Here is a 23030-nt window from a genome sequence, read left to right on the forward strand (position 1 = left end):
GCATCAGCCACCTCCGCGGCCTCCAGCCTGGCCTCGTCAAGAAGTCCCTGCTGAGAGGTGGAAGGACATGGGGGGGTCGGTGACATGGAAGAGAAAAGGGCAGAAGGAAGTGGGCATCAGTGGCTGGAGGGCTTTCCACAAAGGTGGAGGTGTCGGGAGGTGATGGAGGACCTCATCACGGGGGTCAGGTGGGGACACCTTAAAGAAGGTGCTTGTCGCTCAGCCCCTGGCCCAGGGTGGGTGGGCTAGTGCCCAGCCCCTGCTCTCCAGATCCTGACTGTGGGCATAGAAATCAAGAGAACCCTCCCCTCTTCTCTGCTCTGCCCTTAGCCCTTGAGGGAACCAAGTGTGGACTCACCTGCCCACTCCCCCTGCCTCAGATCCCACCTTCTCCCAAGGTCACCTTTCAAGGTCAACCGGGTGGGGGCAGCCTAGCCCTCCTTCCCCACTTCTCCTCTCTCCCTCACTCCCCACCCCCCAGAAATCCTCTCTCAAACCCAGGGGCAGGTCCCAGAACGCCCTCCCACGAGCAGGGCTACATCCGTTTCCAGTCACGGCCGAGGGATGTAACATCACTCTGCATGCCTGTCCTTGGCCGTGTGCCTGTGTCTTCATTCCTCGAGTTGCTTTAAGTTATCGGTCAACAGATGTGGTCAAATCGCTCATCCCACGCCCACTGCAGAGACTGCCAATGCCTTTGGAGAGAGAGGAGTGGGGTGATGAGCGGTTTCGGGGGGCTGGAGATTGGGGGCTTTTATGATTCCAAACCAGCCGCCTTCCCGAGTCCCCTCTGGAGCCCAGGCAGGGTCCAGTCCCCGCCACAGGCCACTGCACCATCAGCACCTACTCCCTGCCCAGCCGGGCCTCTGCCTCAGCACACAGACCCTCGCCTTGTCTCTTCATTGGACCCTCCCGGCCAGGCGGTCCTGCAGAGTGGGGAGAGGGGACGGGGCAGGGTGGGAGGGGCTCCAGTCTGGGATTGGGGGTGCTGTGACAGGGCAGGATCCTCTCTTTTTAGGAATCACTTGAGGAAGCATATATTGGCTTTATCGACTGATGCTGGAATGGCTGTTGCCACGGCAGCTGAGGGCTCCCACTGCAGTAGAGGATGGTGGGAAACTCAGGGGATGTGAAGGGAATAAAGAGAGCCGCCAGACAGAGGGAGAGGCTTCACTGGGGAGCGTCTATAAGTTCCAGGATGCCAAGATGACGATTTAAAGGGACCACCCCGTGATCACGGCAAGACCCTTTAGAGAGGGACAGCGGGAAGGTGAGCATGGAAGGCGTTTTCTGCCTCATAAATCGGCAGGTGGTGTGTTTCATGCAGAGGGAGGATGGAGGGGGTCTGGTGCCTCTCTTCTGGAAAACCCTCTTTTCTAGAAGGAGGCAAAATTTCAGGAGCTGTTTATTGAAGGAAGGGGACGGGCATGGGGTTTGGGGCATGTGATATCCCTCGGGAGGAGACAGGGGAATAAAGAGAGGGGGCAGGGACCAGGCTGAAACACGGGAGCCGATGAGGAAGGAAGGAGGATCGGGTCCGGGGCGGTGGGCATCCAGGGACCAGGAGGCGCAAGTGGACAGCGCAACAGGTGGAGTAGTGTCAGATCAACTCCAGGCACTGATGTGGGAGGAGGGAACCTACAGACACGGGTACCAGAGACGAGGGGCCGGAGGAGGCGCCAGACCTTGTGTACAGCAGCGCGCACCGGCTGGACCACAGGGCAAATCATGCTCTTCGGCCAGACGGCAGCCAGTTCATTTCTCCTTGTCTGCTAAGGAGGAGATTGAATTTATGTGCAGGAGGAGAACATACACACAAGCAGCAAACTACTGTAACCTGGTACATTAGGGAACAAGTGTCCCCAGACTCTCAAGCTGCTCTTTTTAGGGATGGCGAGATTCCCCCGTGACTGAATTAGCTGTGTCTTGTGCAAACTGGAGGAGACCCCTGAGTAAGGATGAGGACTTCAGAAGCGATTGTGATTTCATGAAAAGCGGCCTGTGTCGGGGGAGGGAGCGCATGATCACCCAGACCTTTGGTACCGACGATGGGACTGGATCCCCTCCTTGAGCTGGGATCTTGTGTCTGGGCTTAAGCATGAGTGTCTCGTGTGTGCCCAGAGGAAAGATTTCCTGACTGGCCTCCTCCTTCGGGCACTCTGTGTGCCCGGACCAAGTTCTGGCATGAAACCACTTAAGTCCCTTTACCCATCCATTTGCTTCTCACTCCCTATCTGCAATCTCCATCCCAGTCTACCTGCGTCTCCTAAGTGCTGGACACAGGCCCAGAGGCCACTCTGCATTGTGCCAGGGGACCTTCTAGTGAACTTGCACTCACTGCCCCTGCCCCTGCCCCCGCCCCCCGTTTGAACCCTTCCCTGTTTACACTGCATCCTACTCCAGGAAGCCTCTGAGATTTCCTCCACCTATTCTGCCGCCTGCCAGCACGACCTCTTACTCCTATGCTCATATGCACTGGGAACCTCCTCCGTAAGTGCCAGACCCTGGGGTTACAGCATCAGCGAGACAGCCAGGAGCTCTGTTCTCCGGGGTTGGGAGTCTCCCCCTTGTCATTCCTGTAATCAGTATACACCCACCTCCGTCTGTCTGCCTGCAGAGAATGTGGTGATGTGCTTGACGTTGCTGTTTCCCGTGAAAAGGAGTAGTATTCTCCCAGGTCTTGTACTGCTATCTTGCATGTCCTCCCAGACACTGAGTTCCCTGAGGGCAGAATCGCCATCTTTCTGTTTCTCCAATGCCCAGCCAAGGGTCCACGTTTCTTACCAAACATCCCTCTGCCTGAGAAGTCAGTGCTCAGTACTGTGGTCAGTGCATCCTCTCTGCCACGACACCTGGACTTGCCGACTTTATAGTGTCTCGGTCCAGGCCCGGGATGATGGAAGACAGGGTCCTGGGGACAGGACCCAGGAGCCATGCAGGGAGCAGGCCCGGAGCACAGCCCTCAGGCCTCCAAATCCACGTTACCAACAGAGCGGCAGCCTCTGCTCCACCAAGGTGCCGAGAGACACGGCTCCGTCCCTGAGAGCGTGGGCACTGGTGGGGGAGACGGACACGTACACAAATGCCTCTCACACCAGGCAGGCTGTGATGAGCGCGAGCAGAGTGCGTGAAGCAGGAGACTCCGATTCTAGGGTGAAGGGGGGCCTAGGGCTAGAGAGATGGAGGTTGGGGATGAAGTGGGCAGGTATCTGATGGCTAGTGCTTTCTGGCAAAGAGTTCTCAGGGCTGTGCCTTCCCCAGTGTGTGGCTCCGCCGGGGCCCACTCCTCCCTTTCTCCTGTCCCTCACTTTCTTGCCGGAGAGCCGTTTGGCTTAGGCAACTTGGCCCTGACCTGGGAGGCCGTGGAGAATGGGCAGTGTCGCCCTCTACTGAGGGACAGCCCCGTGCAAACGGCTGCCTGCTCAGTCAGCCTCTAGCCTCCAGTCCCCCCCTCCACCCCATCTCTCTTCCCAGGGCCCGGGGGAGCAGGGAAGGGAGAAGGGCTATAGGAAAATGTCTTTTTTAAGCGCTCTGCAGACTCCACTGGAGGTGTGGCAGGCAAAGGGCCAGGGCTCAGCTTCTCCTGATGCCCTGGGTTTGACAAAGCGCTTTGCAGGTCCAAAGTCCCTTTAGCTCTTAAGCTGGTACTGTAACCACCGTGAGAGAAGACGGGGAAGGGGGTGCAGTGACTTTGACAAGGTCGTACAGTCATCGGGAACCCAGTCTCCGGATCCCGAGAGTCAGGCCTTGCCTGCAGCGCCCTGAGGCCCCTGCCCAGTCAACCCTGGGTCTTTCCAAGCCACCCTCGTCCATCCCCTGCCCCCGTCCTCCGGAGGCACCCCGCACTTCAGGAGAGCAGCCTGGAGCCTCAGAGACGGAAGGCAAGTGGGGGGCCGGGAGTTTCCCAGGCGACCTGGATATTTTCTCCACGCTAGCCGCATCTCCCCCCCGCCCCCAGGCCTCACGAGCCCACTCTCCCTCCGCGTCCCGAGGCGCCCCGTCTCAGCCCCTTTTACCCGCACGCCCACGCCAGCTCAATGGAACCTTTCCACCGCCCCCCCCCACCACCTCCGGGCTTGGCAGGGGGCAACCCGTGCCCCGGAACCTGCCCGCCTCGGCGGGGAAAGCGATGAGAAGACCGGGTCGAATCCTTCATCTCCCCCTACCCACTACTCATCCGCCCCTGGCTCTCGGCTGCGGATACCACCCCCTCTCGAGCCAGAAATAGACTCTCTCCCCCCCACCTCCCGGCGCTCGCGCACACCCCTCCCCCCCCACCTCCCGGCGCTCGCGCACACCCCTCCCCCCCGCCTCCCGGCGCTCGCGCACACCCCTTCCCCCCGCCTCCCGGCGCTCGCGCACACTCCTCCCCCCTCCCCCCCACCTCCCGGCGCTCGCGCACACCCCTCCCCTTCTCCGCCGGCTCCTCCGCCTCCCCCCCCTTCCTGCGCTCCGAGCCGCAGCCCGCAGCCTCCGCTCCCGCTGGCGGGCGGCGCGCGACCCACGGGACCCACCGGCCGGCGGGCGGAGGGGCGGGCGGGGGACCGGGTCCCGGCGCCGGGCAGCTCCGAGCGCCGGCCAGCAGCGGGGCTTGCGTTCTTCTTTGATTGATTTTAAGATTTTGATTTGTATTTTCCCCGCCCCGCCCCTTTTCCTCCGACCCCGCCCCATCGCTCCACGGCTTCCGCGCTCCTTCCCTTTCCCCGGCTTCCTTCTTCGCGTTTCTTTCCCCTGCGCCTCGGCTCGCCTCCTCCCCGCTCCCTCGCTCCCTCCTCTTTCCTCTCCCCTTCCTCCTCGGTTTCTTCCGTCCTTTCTCTCCCCCTCCCTCCCCTCCCCTCCCCCGCCTCCTCCTCCCTGCGCGTTCCCCCCCCCCCCCCCCCGCCCCCGGTGCCTGCAGACGCGCGGATCGTCCATGCGCTCCTCGCGGGCAGAATGCTGGGCGGCAGCGTCAAGAGCGTGCAGCCCGAGGTGGAGCAGAGCGACGGCGGCGGCGACGAGGGCGCGGACGAGCCTCGGGGCGCGGGCAGGAAGGCGGCGGCGGACGGCAGAGGCATGCTGCCCAAGCGCGCCAAGGCGCCGGGCGGCGGCGGCATGGCCAAGGCCAGCGCGGCGGAGCTCAAGGTCTTCAAGTCCGGCAGCGTGGACGGCCGAGTCCCCGGCGGGCCGCCCGCCTCCAACCTGCGGAAGCAGAAGTCGCTCACCAACCTCTCGTTCCTCACGGACTCTGAGAAGAAGATGCAACTATACGAGCCCGAGTGGAGCGACGACATGGCCAAGGCGCCCAAGGGCTTAGGCAAGGCGGGCCCCAAAGGCCGCGAGGCTCCGCTGATGTCCAAGACGCTGTCCAAGTCCGAGCACTCGCTCTTCCAGGCCAAGGGCGGCCCCGCGGGCGGCGCCAAGACCCCCCTGGCCCCGCTCGCCCCCAGCCTGGGGAAGCCGAGCCGGATCCCGCGCGGCCCCTACGCCGAGGTCAAGCCGCTCAGCAAGGCTCCTGAGGCGGCCGTGAGCGACGACGGCAAGTCGGACGACGAGCTGCTCTCCAGCAAAGCCAAGGCGCAGAAGGGCTCCGGGCCCGTGCCCCCCGCCAAGGGCCAGGAGGAGCGCGCCTTCCTCAAGGTGGACCCCGAGCTCGTGGTGACCGTGCTGGGAGACCTGGAGCAGCTGCTCTTCAGCCAAGTGCTGGGTGAGTCCTGCCTTCCCGCCCCACCCCTGCCTTTCCCCTTGCCCGCTGCCAGGGAAGCTGTGGGGAGAGCGGCTGGGCTCTCTAGGCCCCGGCTCGGGCTATGCGGGGACACTGCGCCCAGATGTACAGGGCTGGCCCATCCCCAGGTGCATATGGCTGAAGTGCGCCTTGGTAGAGATGTCCCCAGGCTGGGGCTCTGCTCTGGCCTGCCGGAGGTGAGGCTGGACAATGGGGTGGGGGGGCTTAGCTTCTCAGAAATAGAGCCCATCAGCTTCCTGGGATCTTAAAGCCTAGAATTTTAATACGGCAAAACCTGGGGGGCTGGTGGTGACCTCTTCCGTGTGTGGTCTGTGCTGGGCAAGATCGCATTCAGCATTGCCGGGGAGCGCCGGTGGGAGCCGATCTAGAGCACAGATGTGGGGAAAGCAGATGTGAGGGCTGTTTGGCCGCGGAGCAGAGCTGAGGCTCCGCTTCCTCTGTGGATCCCCGGTGGGAGCACGAGTCGGATTTCCCGGGTATGGGCTGTGGCAAGGAGGCACGACAGGGGCCTGGGGGCAGGCGGGCAGCCAGCTGCCCGCATCTGGACGCGTGTCCTGTACCTCGGCCCCGGCCCCAGGCCTCGGCCAAACCCCTACTCCTCCCCACTCCGCAGGTTTTTAGGGCGTGTGGAAAGGTCTGGGCTTTCGCGCGGAGACTCCTGGTTGACTGGGAAGCCTTTGCCTTTTGGCTAATGGAAGCCGAGCGGGCGGGAAGGGAGGAACAAAGCTCGCTCGGGCGGAGGAAGCGCAGAGAGCTGCCCCATTGTTCTCCGAGCCTGAAGAGCCTAAGCAAAAAACCCGGAGCGGCCCGGAACTGCGCTTGCTTTCCCCGGGGACCCTGTGCCCTGAGAGGGAGGGACCCGGGATGCGCGGGACGCAAGGCCGCTGCGCCTCGGGAGCCGGCGCGGGCCGTGCCGGGGCCACGAGAGGACAGCGGCGAGGCCCGGAGCCGGGCGGCCGCCGTGGCTCCGCGGACTTGTTGCGGTGGCGGGGATGTGGGTCCTCCGGCGCCGAGGGACCCGAGCTTCCCGGGCTGCCAGCCCAGCTGGGGGCTGGGGAGGGGCGTGTCCGTGCGCGTGTGAGGGGCGGGACCGACGCGGGCTGCGGTCCGAGTGATGGGCAGGACGAGGTGGGGCGCGTGGGAATGGGGGGTGAGGTGCTCGCCTGGCGGCCTGGAGAAGGCAGCGCTGGGAAAGACGGGTTCGACCTACCGCGACCTTCGCGGGACCCCCAGGCCCCGTGTGGGCCAGGACGAGGAACCCCTTAGCAGGGGCAGGGATTTGGAGCTTTGGATTCAGAGGCTCACAGAGGAGGCCGCATATGGGCTCTGCAGGGGCAGTCGGGGGGCTGGACAAGGGCAAAGAGGGGGGCGCAGCGGCCTGAGGGCCCGGCCTCCGCAGGCAGGGACCCGTGGGGATGAGGGTGGGGGCCGAAGCCGAGGGGCGGCCTCCCCCCTCCCCCCCTGTGCAGAGTGCTGCCCTCAGGGAGCTTACCGTCTAATAGGGTGAAACAGATAGTAAAGGAGAAAAGAAAGAAAGTAACTGCAGACACAAGGAAGGCCTGCTTAGACGCCTCTAAGGAGGTGGTACTGAGCTGTGACTGAGACCAGGGGAGGTGCAGGGGCAGGCGGGGAGAATACTCCCTGCAGGACTGAGACGGGGGTGGGGGGTGGGGGTGGGGTGGGGTGGTGGGATGGGGGAGAGGAAGGCGGGGGCTGTCTCTGGGGGGAGCGGAGGGAGTGTCAGCGACACAGAAGAGCAGAGGGCACAGCCCCCTTTCAAGGTCAAGGCTTCCCCAGTCCTGCAGTCCCTACACTGCCCCAGGACCTAGCTGCTTGCGAAGCCCTCTTAGTTGCATCTCACGAGGCGGTGACCACAGAAACCCCGGCAGATAGTCGTAGAGCTGGTCGGCGAGGGGAGAGGAGGGCGGGGGGAGAGGCTTTGCGGTAACCCCTCAGCCCACTTGGCACTTGTCATGTCTCAAAGCGCCCCTGGGAGTGAGGGGAGAACACACCCCATTTCCCAGGCGGTCCGGAATCGCAGGGTCAGAGCCTCGAGGGGCTTGGAATCTTCCTTGAGCCAGTGATGGGAAGGCAGATTCTGCACGTCTGTCCTGAGTCTGTCCTGATTACTAAGTCGCGGCTCTGTGTAGGGGACCTGATTGAGGGAGGGGAGTCAGCAGGCAAAGAGGGACCCTACCAAGCTGGTGTGTGCTGGGCATGGGCCACCAGACCGGCCCTGATGACCCCACGGCGGGGCTGGTGAGGGGAGAGGAGTGGAAAGTCTGGTGAACGTGCTGGACTGACCCTGGGCGGGGCTGGCCCCGGGAGGGCAGTGCTGTGACCTTGAAGGGTGCAGCAGGGGAGGAGGAGGGAGAAGGTGACGGCCAGGTAGAGCCCCTCTCCTGCGTGGAATGGGGGAACAGGAGAACCCATGAAGGTGTCCGGTTGTCAGGACCCTCCCTGGAGAGCAGGGTGGCCCCTGGGGAGACGAGTGGACGCCTCTGCCTCCGGATGGTGGTGAAGGACGCAGGTTCTACACCCGTGAGGCTCCAAGTCAGGACACGCTTACTCCCTGGGACCATCTCAGACCCCGGAAGCTGCCCAGCCCCGGTTGCTGGAGGGAGAGGGAGTGAGGCAGCCCCGAATAAGAGCCTTTCTGGAATGAAAGGGAATGAAAGCTGATCATGGCTTGCCAGAAATCAGCTGGGGCCCAGATGGTCCAGGCAGGCGCCCTGCCCTTCCCTCGCTTTGGAAGCTGCCAAAGAACTAGGGTCCCACTGGGAAACCCTAGAAACTTGGAAGACTGAGGGGTGAGTGTCCAGGGGAAGGGGGTCTGTCTCAGGGATCATATGCCCTCGGACCCTGGTGGACAGTCCATGTCAGGCAGTTCAGCTCCAGAGGGAAGGTCACCGGCCCCTGGCCTGGGTCTGGGGCAGGCAGGAGGCCGCAGTCCTGAGTTCCCTGTGCAGAAGTCCTAAGCTCTGTGACCTCCTCTGGGACTCACGTTCCCCATTTGTGAATGGCAGAGCTGCTCCACGGCTCTCTCCTACCTGTCGGCATTAGGGAGGGGTGCAGAGAGAGGTGGTCGGACCTTGACAGGGCCCCAGGTGCCTAAGAGAGCCTGTCTTAACTCAGAGCAGTTACGTACACAATCCCATCCCGACCACACTTCTCCATCTCCTCAGCCCTGGGTCCGAGGACCTCCAAGCCGTCTGGTGACCCCACGCACGCTGCACCCCGTTTTCATCCCTCCGGGCAAGGGGACCTGGTCAGGTGCAAAGGAACCCAGGCGGCTGGAGCGCCTGGTCCCAATTCCTCAGAAAGTGTCTGGACCCACGTGAGGGGTTGCCGTGACAACGGTTAGGCCCTCAGAGGCGCAGGCCAAACAGAGCAGGGGAAGGAAGTCCGGAAATTATCCGTTTCTAAGCCAGTGGGTTGTTGTGGGTTTTTTGTGGGGGGTGGGAATTTACTCTAGCGATTGCATTCTGGGATGCTGTGAATAGCGGGAGGGAAGACATGGCTTCTCAGAGGGTTTTCTTCCTTGTTATTCAGTGCACCGGGGGGTCCTCCAGGATCCAGTGCCCGAGCAGACAGGCCGCGTGTGCAAGCTCACCCACACTCGTGCCCAAGGCTCCACACGCAGGGCCGTGCCTGGTGCCTTCCCAGTGGTTCCCCAGAGGCCCGGCAGAGAGTGAGGGCGCTGACTTGCAGCCTTCCCGGGCTTGTAGAGCCACAGGCCAGGGAAGGCAAGGCCTGCAGGTGAGCGCGTGCGGAGCGGAGGGGCAGCTGGCAAAGACCCTTCCCGCTGCGAGGCCTCTGCCTCCTCAAGGGTAGCGCTGAGGAGGACGTTTCTTTGCTCCCCGTGTCCAGGGCTAGGCTTCGGGTTCCACCGGGGCCCGTGGGGTGCTGCTTTTACTCTCTACGCCTCCCCCTGCTCAGGCCGCTGCAGCCAAAGCCGTCTTCCTCCCCCTCCCCGGGAAGGCCTTGGGGTAGCTCCTGTGCTCTGGGGACAAGGACACGTGGAGGGGAGGTGCCCAGGGCTTCTCTCAAGGGAGAGGCCCTCGGTGGTCAGCAGCGGCTCCACCCTGGGCCCCAGGCCCTCGTGGATGGGGGTTGAAGGCAGAACAGCACCAAGTCGCCTGGAATCCTGGGCTGCTTGCTGACCGTTAGCTCTCGTCCCACCCGCTAACATCTCCTGCGGGCACAACCGCCCACCCCCGTGGCCCGTCCCCACCCAGCTGCCAACACCAGAGGCTTTGTCTTCTGCAGACCTCCAGCCTCGCCCTGCTCTGGGCCGCCCCTCCACACCCGTGCCCACAGCCCACAGCCTCTGACCTCGAGGGCTGGGGGTACAGGCAGCTCCACGGGGCTCCAGGGAGAGTGGGTCCTGCACTGACCCGGCTGAGCAGAGCCCCCAGGCCCATCCCTGTTGCTCTGCGGAGCCTTCTTGTACAGCCGGAGGGAAGAACCCTCTCGGTGCAGAGCCCCCGCCTCCCCCCGCTGGGATTCACAGAACACACAATGGAAATTGTCTGGTTGAGCCACCCACCTAAAGCAGAAATTACTCCCTCGTAGCGTCGTAGGCAAGTGGGTGTTCTGTTTACACACTCCCGGTGACAGAGAGCTCACTACCTCATTTTCCTGGAAAGGCCTTGTTATTAGAAAGCCCGCTGAGCAGAGTTTCTGTCTCCTGAGAGTTTCCACCTGTGGGTGCACACCTGCTCTCCGGATCCTCTCGGGTTAGGCTGGCCTGCCTCTCAGGTGCCCGACTGCATCCCCTCGCATCTTTCCTCCCTTCGCCCCCCGTTCCTCTTTCTCCCGTCTGTCTTCTCTTCTGCAGTAAGACTTGGTAGGAGGAGGGGCCGAGCTGTTCCCCTGATTCCTGGGCCCCGGAGGGTCCAGCCCCCATCTGGACCCCCCGTCCCCCATAAGGTCTGCCCCCCAGCACCTGGCTGACCTGGGCTCCCTCCCGCAGCGTCTCCCTCCGCCTGTGCCGGCCTGCCAGCCAAGGGGAAGTGGATGCTACATGCTTCTCATTTGCGTTGGCTGACCTCCTCCCACAGCCTGTTTGCATTACCCAGCTGCGTCTGATGTCCCCGGGGCCCGCAGCCTCCCTCTCTTGCCCAGGAAGGCCGGGGGGCCGGGCGCAGCTCACCGGCCCTGTGTGGGCAGGCCGCGCTCCTGCGTGGAAGCCTTGGAAGGCTGCGTCAGCCCTCAGAGCGGGCACCGCCCCCTGCAACTTCCCCTACTGTGGCTCCTGGGGACCCGGCCCCTGCAGGGAGAGAAAACCAGAGGCCCCTGGGTCCAAGGCTTCCTTCTGACCAGCAGGCATCAGGGCTCAGACCAGGAAGATGACCCGGGAGCGGTGTCTGTCTCCTGGAGCTGTGCCCGGGGCGTGTCCGGCGCGGTCGCAGCCGCGTGCCGGGAAGGGCGGATCCCAGCTCTTCGCCTCTGATCGGCACCTGTGCCTCTGGCAGAAGAAGGGGCAGATTGCAGGGGTGCGGCCGGTGTGGGGAGCGAACAGGTGCGGGGTCCCCGCTGGCACTGAGGCGGGAGAGCACGGGCACCACCTTGGGCACGTTACAGGTTCACCCCGAGGGCTCGGGCTCCGGCAGCGTCCAGGCTCTCACCGCCAGCACTGCCTGTTTACCACGCGGCTCTTCTCCAGCTCAGCTCTGGCCAGAGCTTGGCCGGTGGCCAGGGCGGGCTTTGGCCTGAGCCCTCGTCAGGTCTATTTTCGACATCCCGATGATATGTTTCAGGGCCTCTGCAGCGGGCGGTTCCTGCACCGGCTTCTAATTTCCAAGCAGCAGCGCTGGCTCTGGACCGACTTCCCAGGGCACTTGCTCACGTGCGTCGGGCACGCGAAGCCAGGGTGTGGGCCCTTTGTGCCCAGGCTGGTCCCCGGGGAAGCTGGCTCGTCTGCAAGGGTGTCCAGTTGGGGCGCTGCCATTGGGAGTGATCTGGTGAAAAGCGCTGGAGTTTTCTTGGAGAGCCAGGCCGTCAGCCGTGACCTTGGGCAGCGTAGGGAGGTAGTGAAGGTTGAGAGCGCAAGACAGGCAAGTGTGTGGGGAGACCTGCACGTAAACCTTCACGTCCGGACGTGAACCCCCAGGATGTAGATGGGGCTGGGAGTCAGGGTGTGCGCGAGGGTGCACAGGGGCTGGGTGTGTCACGTGGAGCGGTGCACCGAAACACTTGCACCCTCGGCCCCTAGCAGCTACGCACAGACCGAAGGGGTGTGTGTGTGTCCGTGTGTGCGCGTGTGTGCACGTACACAGCTGCCCAGGCGTGAAAGGGTCTGAACCGCGGCCGGGCTGGAACAACTTCCCCCAAAGAGACCCCCAGCCAGAGACCGCAGGGGTTGGGGCTCCCTGCCTGGCTCCTCTGCCAGAAAAGAACCTTGAGGAGGACACAGGCTCCCTCTGCCCTTGGTGACCGCTGAGCAGGCCTTCCCTTTTGGGGGCGCAGGAAGCCACCCGGGAGGCCTGGCTTCTCTGTGCAGAACCTCAACTGCCATAGGCCACGGGCTCCAGCACACCCAGGCTGCGGAGTTGCCTCCCCGGGGCTCTGGGACCCGATGCTCCACGAGAGGAAAACAGGCCCAGAGAACGTGATGACCTGCCCATAACCAGCACCCATACACCACGTGGGGCATGAGATTCTTGTCCCTTAGGTTTAATGAGTCACTTACTGCCCACAGTGACCCTGTGAGCCCGCGCTCACAACTGAGCAAACAGAGACACTGGTCGGTGGGTTGGCCGCTCGAGCCAGAAGAGCAGGTGGGCCACAGGGCCAGGACTTGACCTTGACCCCTGTGATGTCAGCTTCCAGGAGCCTCAAGACCCCTCCCCCCACAGTGTTGCGATCAATTCCATTTAATTCAGGATTGCTGTCAAGCAGTCGCTGTGGACGAAGCATGAGCTCCTGGGGTTGCGGCTTCGGGCCCCGCTCACCAGCTGCTGGCCTGCTGGGTGGGGAGATAAGGGTTCCTGCTCATCCCGTGCGGGGCAGATGCTATGGAAAAGTTGGGAAGGGGTGCGGGGGAGAGCAGGGTGGCCTGGAGCCGGTCGGCGTGTGGGGTGAGTGCGGTGCCGTGGGCAGGAGGGGACGCTGTGGACAAGTGACCTGCGCTTTGAAATGCAGGTTGGGATCCCGGCAGCAGAGATGGGAGGGACCGGAAACGGAAGAAGGAGGTAAACGGAGGGCTTCATCGTGGGTACCATCCAGCTGTGGGAGAGGTGGGGAAGGAGATGGACGAGCAGCTTGGGGGCGGCCCTGACGTGACCATGACCGGCCCCAGGGGTTGCAGTAGGCTCCGGGCAGACCTTTGGTGGGGAGCTGTCAGGGCTTGCCCCCATAGGCCCCCGAGAGAGTCCCGGCTCTGGAATTGGTCCTGGGAGAGGATTTCTGAGTGAGCACACCAGCCGGCCCAGGGCCTCGCGAGTTCCACATCTGTTCGCTGGAGCGAATATGGCCCTTGCTGCCCCTGCAGTGTCCACATGGGAGGGACAAGGGGGAGGACGCCTCTGCGCCCAGAAGCTTGTCTTTGATGAGCAGCGGCTCTGATTAGGCCTGAGGGGTCAGTACTTTCCGGCCCCAGCCCCCGGGAGAGCCTAGACCCATAGCCCACCGCAGAGCTGCATCAGACCGTACGTGGCAGCGGCAGCACGTAAACCAGTGTGAGGGCTGACAGAGTATCCCCATGACGTACGACTTGGTTGGCGTGAAAAGAGAGCCGTGCGTAGGGCGGGCACCGCATTTCGGCTCCAGGGTACTTGCTGCATCCGGGAAGCCTTCCCGAAGGAGTTAGGAGTTGGGAGCTGTTTCAAGGGGTCAGAAACACTTGCATAAGGGGCTGAGGCATTCCAGCCACCCAGTTTTTCCCTTGGAGGGCGTGGGAGGACCGGACTGGAGCTCGCTGGCTGGGAGCCCTGGGAGCAGACGGTGCTCGAGGGCCGTCCCGGGTAGCAGGGCTCGAGGTGGCGAGGGTGCCCCAGGGCAGGATGGGGAGCCTTGTACCCAGTGCAAATCCTCCTCCTGCTTTGTCCTTTGGACCAGTTTCCGTGCCCTGGGCATTGTCATGGGGTCCCACTGTCCCAGGAGCTGGGGTGTTTGGCTTTGTCCTGGAGTCGGGTACCTCCAGGAGTCCAAGAGTTCAGCGTTGCTGGAGGATGCAGGCATGTCACAATGTCTCAGGGTTTCCAGGGACGGTGACAAGGGGTCCAGGGGTGCTGGGGCGTTCACCGCCTGGCCTCCCTTCGTCTGGCCCCGCGGGGAGGGCGTTAACAGCAGCGAAGGCCGCAGGCGGTGCTACTGCTGTCATGTGGACAGCAGGGACCTCGAGGGCCGCTCCCCAGCCCCAGGGTCAGGGCTCAGCCCTGGGCCGCCCAATGCCCTGCCCGCCCGGTGGGGTTGGCTTGAGGCTCAGCGGGCAGCCTGGAGAGGCTGCCCCTGCTTCTCCTGGACGCTCAGCAACGCCTCCCTGCTGGGCACCTCCGCCCAGCCCGTGGCTTGGGGGCCACCGGGGGCCTGGCCGCAGGGTTTGAGCTCCCAGGAAGAAACAGCAGCGCCCAAGACGCCGATCGGCCTTGTACTCTGCAGGTGGGTCAGCAGCCTCCCTCCCGAGGCCCCGTGGTGGTCCCCGGGACACTCAGAGGCAGGAATCACTGGGGATTGACACTAGCACTTAGTGGGCACCCACTGTTTGCCAGCTGTTCTGAGCGCTTCGTGGGAACCCAGGTCAGCCTCACAGTGAGACGCTATTCAAGGGTCACACGCAGACTATTTCACAATCCTCGCGGGCCAGGCTGCAGAACTGGGGGTGCCTGGGGCTCCCTGTTACGCCGGAAGTCAACCCCGTGGGTGCCGAGTAGTGGGGTCCCAGGGGCAGGGCGGGGGTGGAGGAAGAGTGCTGATTTGCCGCAGGTGTGGGAGCTGTTCGTCTTCAGCAGCCAGTGTGACCCTCCTGGTGCGTCGCTGTCGACTGGAAACCCCACACTGACACGGACTTAGACGTGAAGAAGCTTAGAGCAGCCCGGGGTCACCCGGCAGGTTCACGTAGAGCTGAGATTCAGCCGAGGCTTGATTCAGGCTCATGCAGACTCTGTTGCCTCTGGCACAAGTAGGCACACCTGCCCCCCTTGCCCTGTAGACAGTCTTAGAGCCTTCAGGCTGATACGGTCCCGAGAGCCCCAATCTGTAAGAATCAGTTCTCTCCGGCCCTCGGCAAACGTTCCTCGGGTCCCGAGATCCTGCGTCCCAGCGTGTCCAATCTGGGAAGCAGACCACAGACGGACGGTCACGGGGCAGCCGTGGCTGGTGCTGGGGCTGCAGCGCCCAGAGCTGCGGGCAGGGTATGGGGAGAGGGCTTCCCCCGGGGACAGGAAGGTCGTGGCCACAATGAGGATGACTAGACTGGCCGGGAGGAGACGTGGCCGTCTGTGTCCGCCTGGGATAAGCTGTTCCCCTGGACCCGTCCCTCGTAACCGTGGAGCTTGAATAAGCCCCGTGATGCCTCAGCCTCCCTGGTGGCCAAAGAGGGGTCAGACTTGCCAGCTGGCAGCTCGGGGAGGGAAGGGCTGGCCCGAGGCTGAGGCCACAGATTCAGCCATCTTCATCTCAGGGCCTGACTTCTCCTTTCCCCCCCCACCTCCTTGCTCCCCCGTGGCCAGTGGCTCCTGATTTCTAGATTAGATTCTGCCGAATGCTGCCTCTGCAGGAAGTGGAGGGCGGGGGCGGCGGTGTTAGCTTCATGGAAGATCCAGGGTCTCATAATAATATCTGTCAGTCATTATGTGACATGTACCAGGCGCTGCGCTGACCACCGTACGTGTATTAATTCATTTAACCGTCAAGAACAGCTTAGTGAGTTAGGTGCTGTTTTCATTCTCATTTTACCGATGAGAAAACTGAGAGGTTAAGTAACTTCCCCAGAGTCACACAGCCAGGAAGTGAGGAGCCTGGAACCGCCCGCAGGCAGGCCGGCTCGAGCGCCAGCCTCCTTAACCACCGTGCTACAGGGCCCCTCGCCGGTGGAGAGCTCTGGCCTTGCAGAGTTCCACAGACACGGCAGATCCTCTGGGCAGCCGCCCTGTCCTTTATTCTCAATAGCGCGGCCCTGTTCTGAGGTCTCCTGCAGGAGTTTGGTGGCACGGGCAGCCGAGCACGTCCCCCGGACCCCCTTGGTCCCCGCTGCCAGGCTGTGGGCAGTGTGTGGGGTCTGTGGTTAGGGCACTTTCAGCACAGCTGTGTTCACGTCGCCCCCCTGCACACTTGTCCTGGCAGGACCGTGGCCGGCCCGAGAGCTGCAGGGGACGGCGTGTCCGCCCCCGGCCGGAAGCCGGCGTCTCTGGGGCCCCGGCTGCCTGGCCTCAGAGAAAAGCACCAGCTTTGGGTCGTGCGCGTGAGGGTCCACATCAACCCTGACGCTCACCTGCTGGCTGCCCTTCGCCCTCCTTGAACCCGTCCCTCATGTACAGGACGGAGCTTACGCGCCCTGCGCCGGGGGTGGGGGTAATGGTGGGGATTAAATAGAAGAGGGAGTCACGGTGCCTGGCACCGCCTATGACCATACCGTTAGTTCTGTTGCCACCTTCCCCGCAGGCCCCAGACCCCTGGCTTCTTCACGCTGACCCCGAGGCTCTGCAGACCCGGTGGCCACCAGTGAGCCCGATGGCGTCACTCATGGATTGGCTCCAGTTCAGTCCTGGTAGTTTAGTTCAGTTCAGTCTCTTGGTTGTGTCTGGAGCCAGCTTGGGTGGAGGGGGAGTTTGTTACAGGACAGGGAGAGTCTTGCAGGGCTGTGGGGGAGGCAGGGGCAGCCGGGTTTGCAGGGGGAGGGGGCCGGCCCTACTGAGCATCTCCTGCTCTGCGTTGCTGCCCCGCACGCCTGGTTGCTGCCTTTTGAACCACAGACCCGCACTTCTGCTGCTGGTCCACGAGGCAGAACGTGGTGCCCACGGCTCCGGGCTCCTCTGTGCCGGAGACCTGCCTGTCTCCCCTGGGGGTGGGGGGCCTGAGAGCCATCACAGGAGAGAGGGAAAACACATTCTCCAGGAGCCAGCTGTATCAAAAGTGTTTAAGGTCATTGCTCAGCCGAGTGGCTGTTTAGACTGTGATAAGAAAGAGAATAACAGAAACCGTATGAAAAGAGGGCCTGAAGGTGGGTGTGTGAAGGTGGCAGAAGGAGCACCTTGTGTTCAAGTTCATTACCTGTTCCTGGACTTCAGCTCAGGCCTGGGTTCTGTCCAGATCAGAGACAAGCTGGCAGTGCCCTCATTTCTGGGAGGGATGGGGACTCAGGCCTGACCCAGGGCTTTGCGGTGGCCTTATCTGTCCCCTCCCCGGCCCAGGTCCTCTGGAATCGTCCTGCCCCGTTTCCAGGCCCTCCTCCCGCCAACAGCCCCTCTGGTGGTCCTTGAAACGTCCTCCAGGGCTGAGACATGGAATCCACCCTGCTGGCTTGTTATCACACAGCTGGGAGGACATCTGGGGAGGGATGAGGCCAAGACATCCTGGCTCCTTCCTTATCTCAGGGGAGCACAGGTGATGGGGTGACGCTGACCCGTCCCTTCCCACAGGCGTGAGGCTGGGGCCTGGGTGTTGGGGCCGGGGTTGGGGGCCCACTGGCCCGGCGTTAGGGGTGGGATTCCGGTGGGGGATGGGAAGGGACTTGCCCCAGAGGAGCCCAGCCTGGCCTGGGCCTGGGCAGGGGCTGGATTCCTGCCACTTTCCCACACGGCACAGAGATTGGGTTTCCTGCTGAAATCCTATCTCTGAATCATAATCACAAAGTTCCCAGCTTCTCACTGCAAGCTGTTTGTAGCGGCTCCGTGCATCCTGACGGGGGTCCTGGAAGCAAAGACACAGGGCGCAGTGGTCAGACGCACAGGGGTACGGGGCAGACAGACCTGCGTTCAAATCCTGCCTCTGTGTTGACTGGTCTCGAGGCCCTGGGCCAGGTTTGGTTTCCTCACCTGTTCAACAGGTCAGATTAGCTACCTTGTTGGACGGCCGCCAGGCTTAAGAGAGATATTTCTTAATCTGTGTTGCCTCATCATTACCCGTCCACGCTCACTGCGTGGGTCGTAGGGGGAGGAGGGCCTGTCCTCAGGGAGCGTCAGGCAGATGAGGGAGACGCGGCCCAGCATCCTCTGTCCTCCGATCCCTGTGTTCTGGGCCCTCCCTCCTGAGCCTTCGCGAGCCCTCAGCCCGCACCCCCTGCCGCCAGGCCCCTCCGTCTCCAGAACGCCCCCTCTCTCTTTGGGGTGTCCTTGGGCCGCGCCTCCGTCGCGCTCGTGCTGTCTCATCCCCGGGCGCAGCCCCCAGGTGACTTGTCCCGGGTCCTCTCTGCGAGCAGCGCGGAGCCTGTGCGCAGGAAGCTTCTCCTCGTTCCTCTCCAAGCGCCGCCCAAACTACAGGCCCAGAAATTAGGCAAGTCCGTTTGCGTGCTATCAGCCTTACATTTGCATTTGATTAAAAGACAGCAGCGTCTTCCCACCCACATTTGTTCCTTTCTCTCCCCACCGCCATTCTCCCACCCCTCCTGCCTTGCTGAGCTCAGGGCGTCCTCTGGTCGCCCCCCCCCCCCACACACCCCGCCCCGGGCGCCGGGGCACTGCCCGGGCACAGCCCGTGCCCACCGTGCCCCCAGCACCCTCAGTCCTGGAGCCGCTGGCCGGCCGTCAGAGCCGCAGTGGGCGGGGGTCACCGTGGCTCCCTCCCAGGCCAGGAGGCTTGGGTGAGACCCTCCAGGCTGGCGCTTCTCACTGGTGGAGAAGCGTGATGAAGGGGCCAGAGCTGGCCCTGCCTCCTGCTTCCAGCCTGACGGCGGAGGCTTGGGGTTGCAGATGCCCTCATCCCTCAGTGACCTGTGCCAGGGTAAACGTTCAGGAAAGTGTTGCCGCGGCCTGGCCCTCTCCCCGGGGTTTGGGGAGAGCCGTGTTACTCGTCTGGCGTCCCATCACTTCGCAGCTGGTCTACTTTGCTGCCCTGAGCTCACGTGTAAAGCAGTGAATGGGCAGGTGAAGGCCACCTGTCAGAGGTTAAGTTCTGTTTGGATGGGGGTCCGAGGCCGCAGCCGAGGGAAGGGGCTCCAGATCCCACCGTCTTGTCACTCGGACCACCTTTCCGACCCATCCCATCCCAGCCCCCCTCCTCCTTTATCCTGCCCCTCCCCCTTGTTCTTGGCTGTTCAGGGAAGGCAAACTGACACTCGCGTCAGCCTGAACCAGACAGAACTGGAAGGGGATCTGTCCCCACACCCACTCTCATCTTGCTTCCCTCCTTAGCAAAAAAAAAATTCCAGATTATCTGAAGCAGCTCTGAGCGTAGGAAACTGGAGTCTGGAAGGGGAGCAGATGGGCTGGGGGCGGCACAAGCAACTGTCCTCTGTCTCCTGAGGTTAGGCTCGACGGGCCACCCCCAGGATGCAGGAGCCCAGGATGACGGGCCGAAGAAGGGGTGGCGTCCCATCCAGGCCCGTCCCTGGGCCCCCGACAGCTCAGCCCGTAACCTGGAGGAGAACGAGCCTCGTGCTCTTTGGGGTTACGGGGACCCTCACCAGGCCCTGGGTGTCTGCTCCTAACCAGGCGGCGCCGCGGTGAACAAAGCAGACCCGTGCTTTGTCTTCATGGACTTGAGTTTGGGGGGGAGGCGACCTTAAGCACATACGTAGCCACAGAAGGGAATCCTTAAGTCGGCCCGGTAAGTGCCCTGTGGGAGAAGCAAAGGGAGCGATGGTTCGATTGGAGGGGGCCAGCCGGTCGGGCAGTGCTTCCCCGGGGCCAGGGGTGCAGCTGGGCAGAGGGCAGGGTGTGCAGCGGGCCTGAAGCAGAGGAGCTTGGGTGTGGAGGAAAGAGGAAGAAGGTCGCGGAGAAGGGAGGGGTCCCGCACGAGTCTGGGAAGCTGGGCTTGGGAGGGGTTTGGGCCAAGCTGGGCGGGAGCGGGGAGGGGCGGGGGCGTGGTTAGGGTCGGGATGCGCAGTTTTATCCCTGTGTCAGCAGGAAGACAGGGAAGGTGTAAGTGGGGAGAGTGACATCAGGTCGTGTCGTTCAAAAGTGACTCCGGATACGGTGGGGGACGAGTCGGAGAAGGCGAGAATGAAGGGGTCCCGACGGGAAGGTCCCAGCTGGCGCTCCCCGGGGGACACGCAGCAGGCGGCAGGAGTTGCTTGGCAGTGAATGGGACCCTGCAAGCCCCAGGGTGGTGGGACACTCTGGGGAAGGGGTGGGGACCTCATTTTGCCTAGATACTAAAGTTTCTTCGGTGCAAAGCACAGACATCCAAGAACAATATCTCGGGGTTTTTTGAACGATAATACCTTTTTTTTTTAAAATGTAAGCTCGTCTCAGCTGAACGAGATTCATACAAACTGAGCTCAGGGAAGGGAGGGGGCAGTCGGTGCCCCGAGCTGGCAGATGTGGTCGTGACCCTGACGGTGGTGGTGATGGGCTTGGTGATGGTGGTAGAGATGACAGGGGTGGTCATCACGCTTTTGGTGATTGTGGTGGTTGGTGGTTTAGGGGATGACGGCGCCCAGGGTGATGGCCATAGCAGTCACTCCGTCTGCAGTAAACCCGGGCACCGGCGATGCTAATTGTTTCTGCCCCATATGTGCCCGGTCACTCGAGCTAAAGGTGACCTCCAGAGAGCCTACTTTCCACTTCCTTCGGCAACAAGTATTACTGAGCCCAGGGCCATGCTGGGTGCTGTGAGGTTACAGCAGGATGTGGAGATGGTCCCTGCCCTCAGGGATTTTGTCATCTTCCCAAGATGTGACCGTCTCCGTGTCCCATCTCACTCTGCCCATCGTTCCCGCTCTCCGCACCCTCTTCTCGCGCACTGAACGGGGTGCATCAGACATGCCAAGCTGCACCCTCTTCAAAGCTGACACCCCCTTGCCTCCTCCCCGACCCCATCCACACCTGTCTCTGTGCAGACCTGGTCTGGCTTAGGCTGGGCTAAAACCGGAGTGTGGACTCTGGGGCCAGTTGTTACTCTGTGTGTGACCTTGAGCGAATCATATGCCCTCCTGGGTCCCGAGTTTTCTCATCTCTCGTCAATAGAGCGTAATGTTTTCCCCACTCTTTTTAGCTCAGAGCGCTATTGGGAGAACCGTATGAGACCACATCGTGGGAGGCACGTGCCCTTGGCTCTATGTGGGCAGCGTGTCTCTGGTCAGGCCTCCCCCCACCTCCACCGCCTGCCGTTGGATCAGCAGACCTGCCCCCAAAGGGGCCTTTGTCTGCCAGTTCCCTGGGAACCAGGCAGCCATCACTGAGTGGACACACCCCACCCCCCCCCCACCCCCCACCCCCCCGCCTTTATCTCCAGCAATAACCTCAGGCTATCCTGAGGAAGAAGGTTTTTATTTATTTATTTATTTATTTTGCGGTATGCGGGCCTCTCACTGTTGTGGCCTCTCCCGTTGCGGAGCACAGGCTCCAGACGCGCAGGCTCAGCAGCCGTGGCTCACGAGCCCAGCTGCTCCGTGGCATGTGGGATCTTCCCGGACCGGGGCACGAACCCGTGTCCCCTGCATTGGCAGGCGGACTCTCAACCACTGCGCCACCAGGGAAGCCCAGAAGAAGGTTTTAAAAGGAAGCTTTCCAGTCCTCCAGGAGGGCGGAAAGCGTGAGATGCGGGCTGGCTTGAGCCTGCCTTTCCTGTCCTTCACCCTTCCCCACTCTCAGGATTGAACCAAGGATTCATTCACACGGAGGTTGTCGCTAACTGACAACACCCTCAAGCTGTGGATTTTAGAGGGTTTTTTCCTACCTTGACCTCCAATAGGAAATACGTCTTCTAGCAAATCTAGCGTGTACATGTTGAGTCAAAAGAGTTTTGAAACAATACTGACTGTGTCCAATGTACTTGATGTTCTGTTTGGTTGAATGTGTGTGTCTGTTTTTCTTTAATTGCCGGTTACAACGCACTGAACTGATTTCATGACCCACTGATGAGTTGTAACCTGCAATCTGAAAAGCCCTGCCCTGCAAGGACCATCTTTGCAAGCACAGAAGGGCCTGGGAACGAGGGCGGGGGCGGCTTAACCCTGACTTTGGGGAACAGCATTTCCCTTACGCCCGGGCGGTGCGTCAGGCAGTTCTCCAGGCACTTTATTATAATATAATAGACCAGCTAATCCTCACGCCCACTCACTGAGGCCTGCGTTGTTACGGGCCAGGAAAGTTGTTGAAGGTGACACTGCTAGTAAGCGACACAAGCTCAACAGCTGGGCTGTGCTGGCTGCCAAGGTGCCGCAGAAACAAGGTGGTCCCACCAGGGGACCCCACCGCCCATGGCCGGGCTCGGGTGCTTTTGGAGGGCAGGCCTGGGTGTGGGCTGTAGACAACCTGCAAAGCAGAGACGCCCAGGCTGGACCACCCTGTGGATGCGCGTGGAGCGATGCGGGTGCCTGGGGAGCCGGAAGCCCTTTGGGGTGCTTGTCAGGCCCAACACAGAGCTCTGCCCGTGGCTGATGGGCAAGCAGGACCTTTCTGAGTGGAAAGAAAAGCCTAACTCCAGCCTTTAAAAATAATACTGCTGTTAATTTTAAACATAACACTCTTTGCAGGCTAAAAAAAAAAGAAAGAGTGAGCTTAACCAAACACTTTCACTGTTTTTTTAATGAGTGTATTGTCGTAGGCTCTGTGAGAGTGCAACTAAAGTCTTGAGAATGTGTTTCAGAGTACAGTGAGTGTGTCCCCGCATCTGGTGGGTTGCTTGTAAGATCTGAGCCCGGCGCTGCTGCTGTGTGGGCCAGGGGTCTGCAGGCAGGCCTCGGTGCACAGCCGAGCCCGGCGAGAGGGCGTTGGGAGGGGTGGTCAGGGGAAGCACGGGCTTATCAGATCTGGGTTCTGCTGTGAGGACGGGAGGGAGGCTGAGAAACAGGTTCTCCAGACTGGACCTCAGCCCCCCAGAAGGTGTGAGTGCCCCACGACCCCTCCTCCTGTTTACAGCTGGGAGCATTGAGCCCGCCGCTTCAAAGCCAGGAAACAGGCCTCCACTCTCAGTGGGGAGAAGGTCCCAGAGAAAAGACCCGTTAACAGGGGCGGCTGGGCGTGGACAGTGGGAGTGACACGCCGGGGCTGGCCGGCGCTCAGGGAGGCTCCCTGCGGCTGAGGACCAGCCCTGGCTGGACCGGAACTGCTGCCCAGGAGCTGCCCGGAAGGGCTTAGGGAGGATTCTTAGAAGGGGAGGAGCAGGGCCTGGGGGAAGCGCACTGATGGTCTGAAGGCCCTTCAATGGGAGGACAAGAGTGGGGGGGGGGGGCGGGAACCGCCGCTGCTGCTGCTGCCGCCAC

General features: G+C 62.3%; 1 protein-coding gene across 5 annotated transcripts in view; it reads left to right on the top strand.

Annotated features, from left to right (window-relative positions):
* The window catches only part of NAV1 (neuron navigator 1), a 207807-nt gene that overhangs the window by 77122 nt on the left and 107655 nt on the right, over positions 1-23030 (top strand). For 4 of the 5 annotated variants that reach the window (XM_032628923.1, XM_032628937.1, XM_032628945.1 and 1 more), the window contains one exon: positions 4898-5683. The exons of the other annotated variant lie outside the window; for it this stretch is intronic. In XM_032628923.1, coding sequence (XP_032484814.1) covers positions 4898-5683 — 786 coding nt within the window. The remainder of the gene's footprint in view (positions 1-4897; positions 5684-23030) is intronic. 5 annotated transcript variants of the gene reach the window in all.

This window comes from Phocoena sinus, chromosome 1 (assembly GCF_008692025.1).
Source record: "Phocoena sinus isolate mPhoSin1 chromosome 1, mPhoSin1.pri, whole genome shotgun sequence".
Classification (NCBI taxonomy): Eukaryota; Metazoa; Chordata; class Mammalia; order Artiodactyla; family Phocoenidae; genus Phocoena; species Phocoena sinus.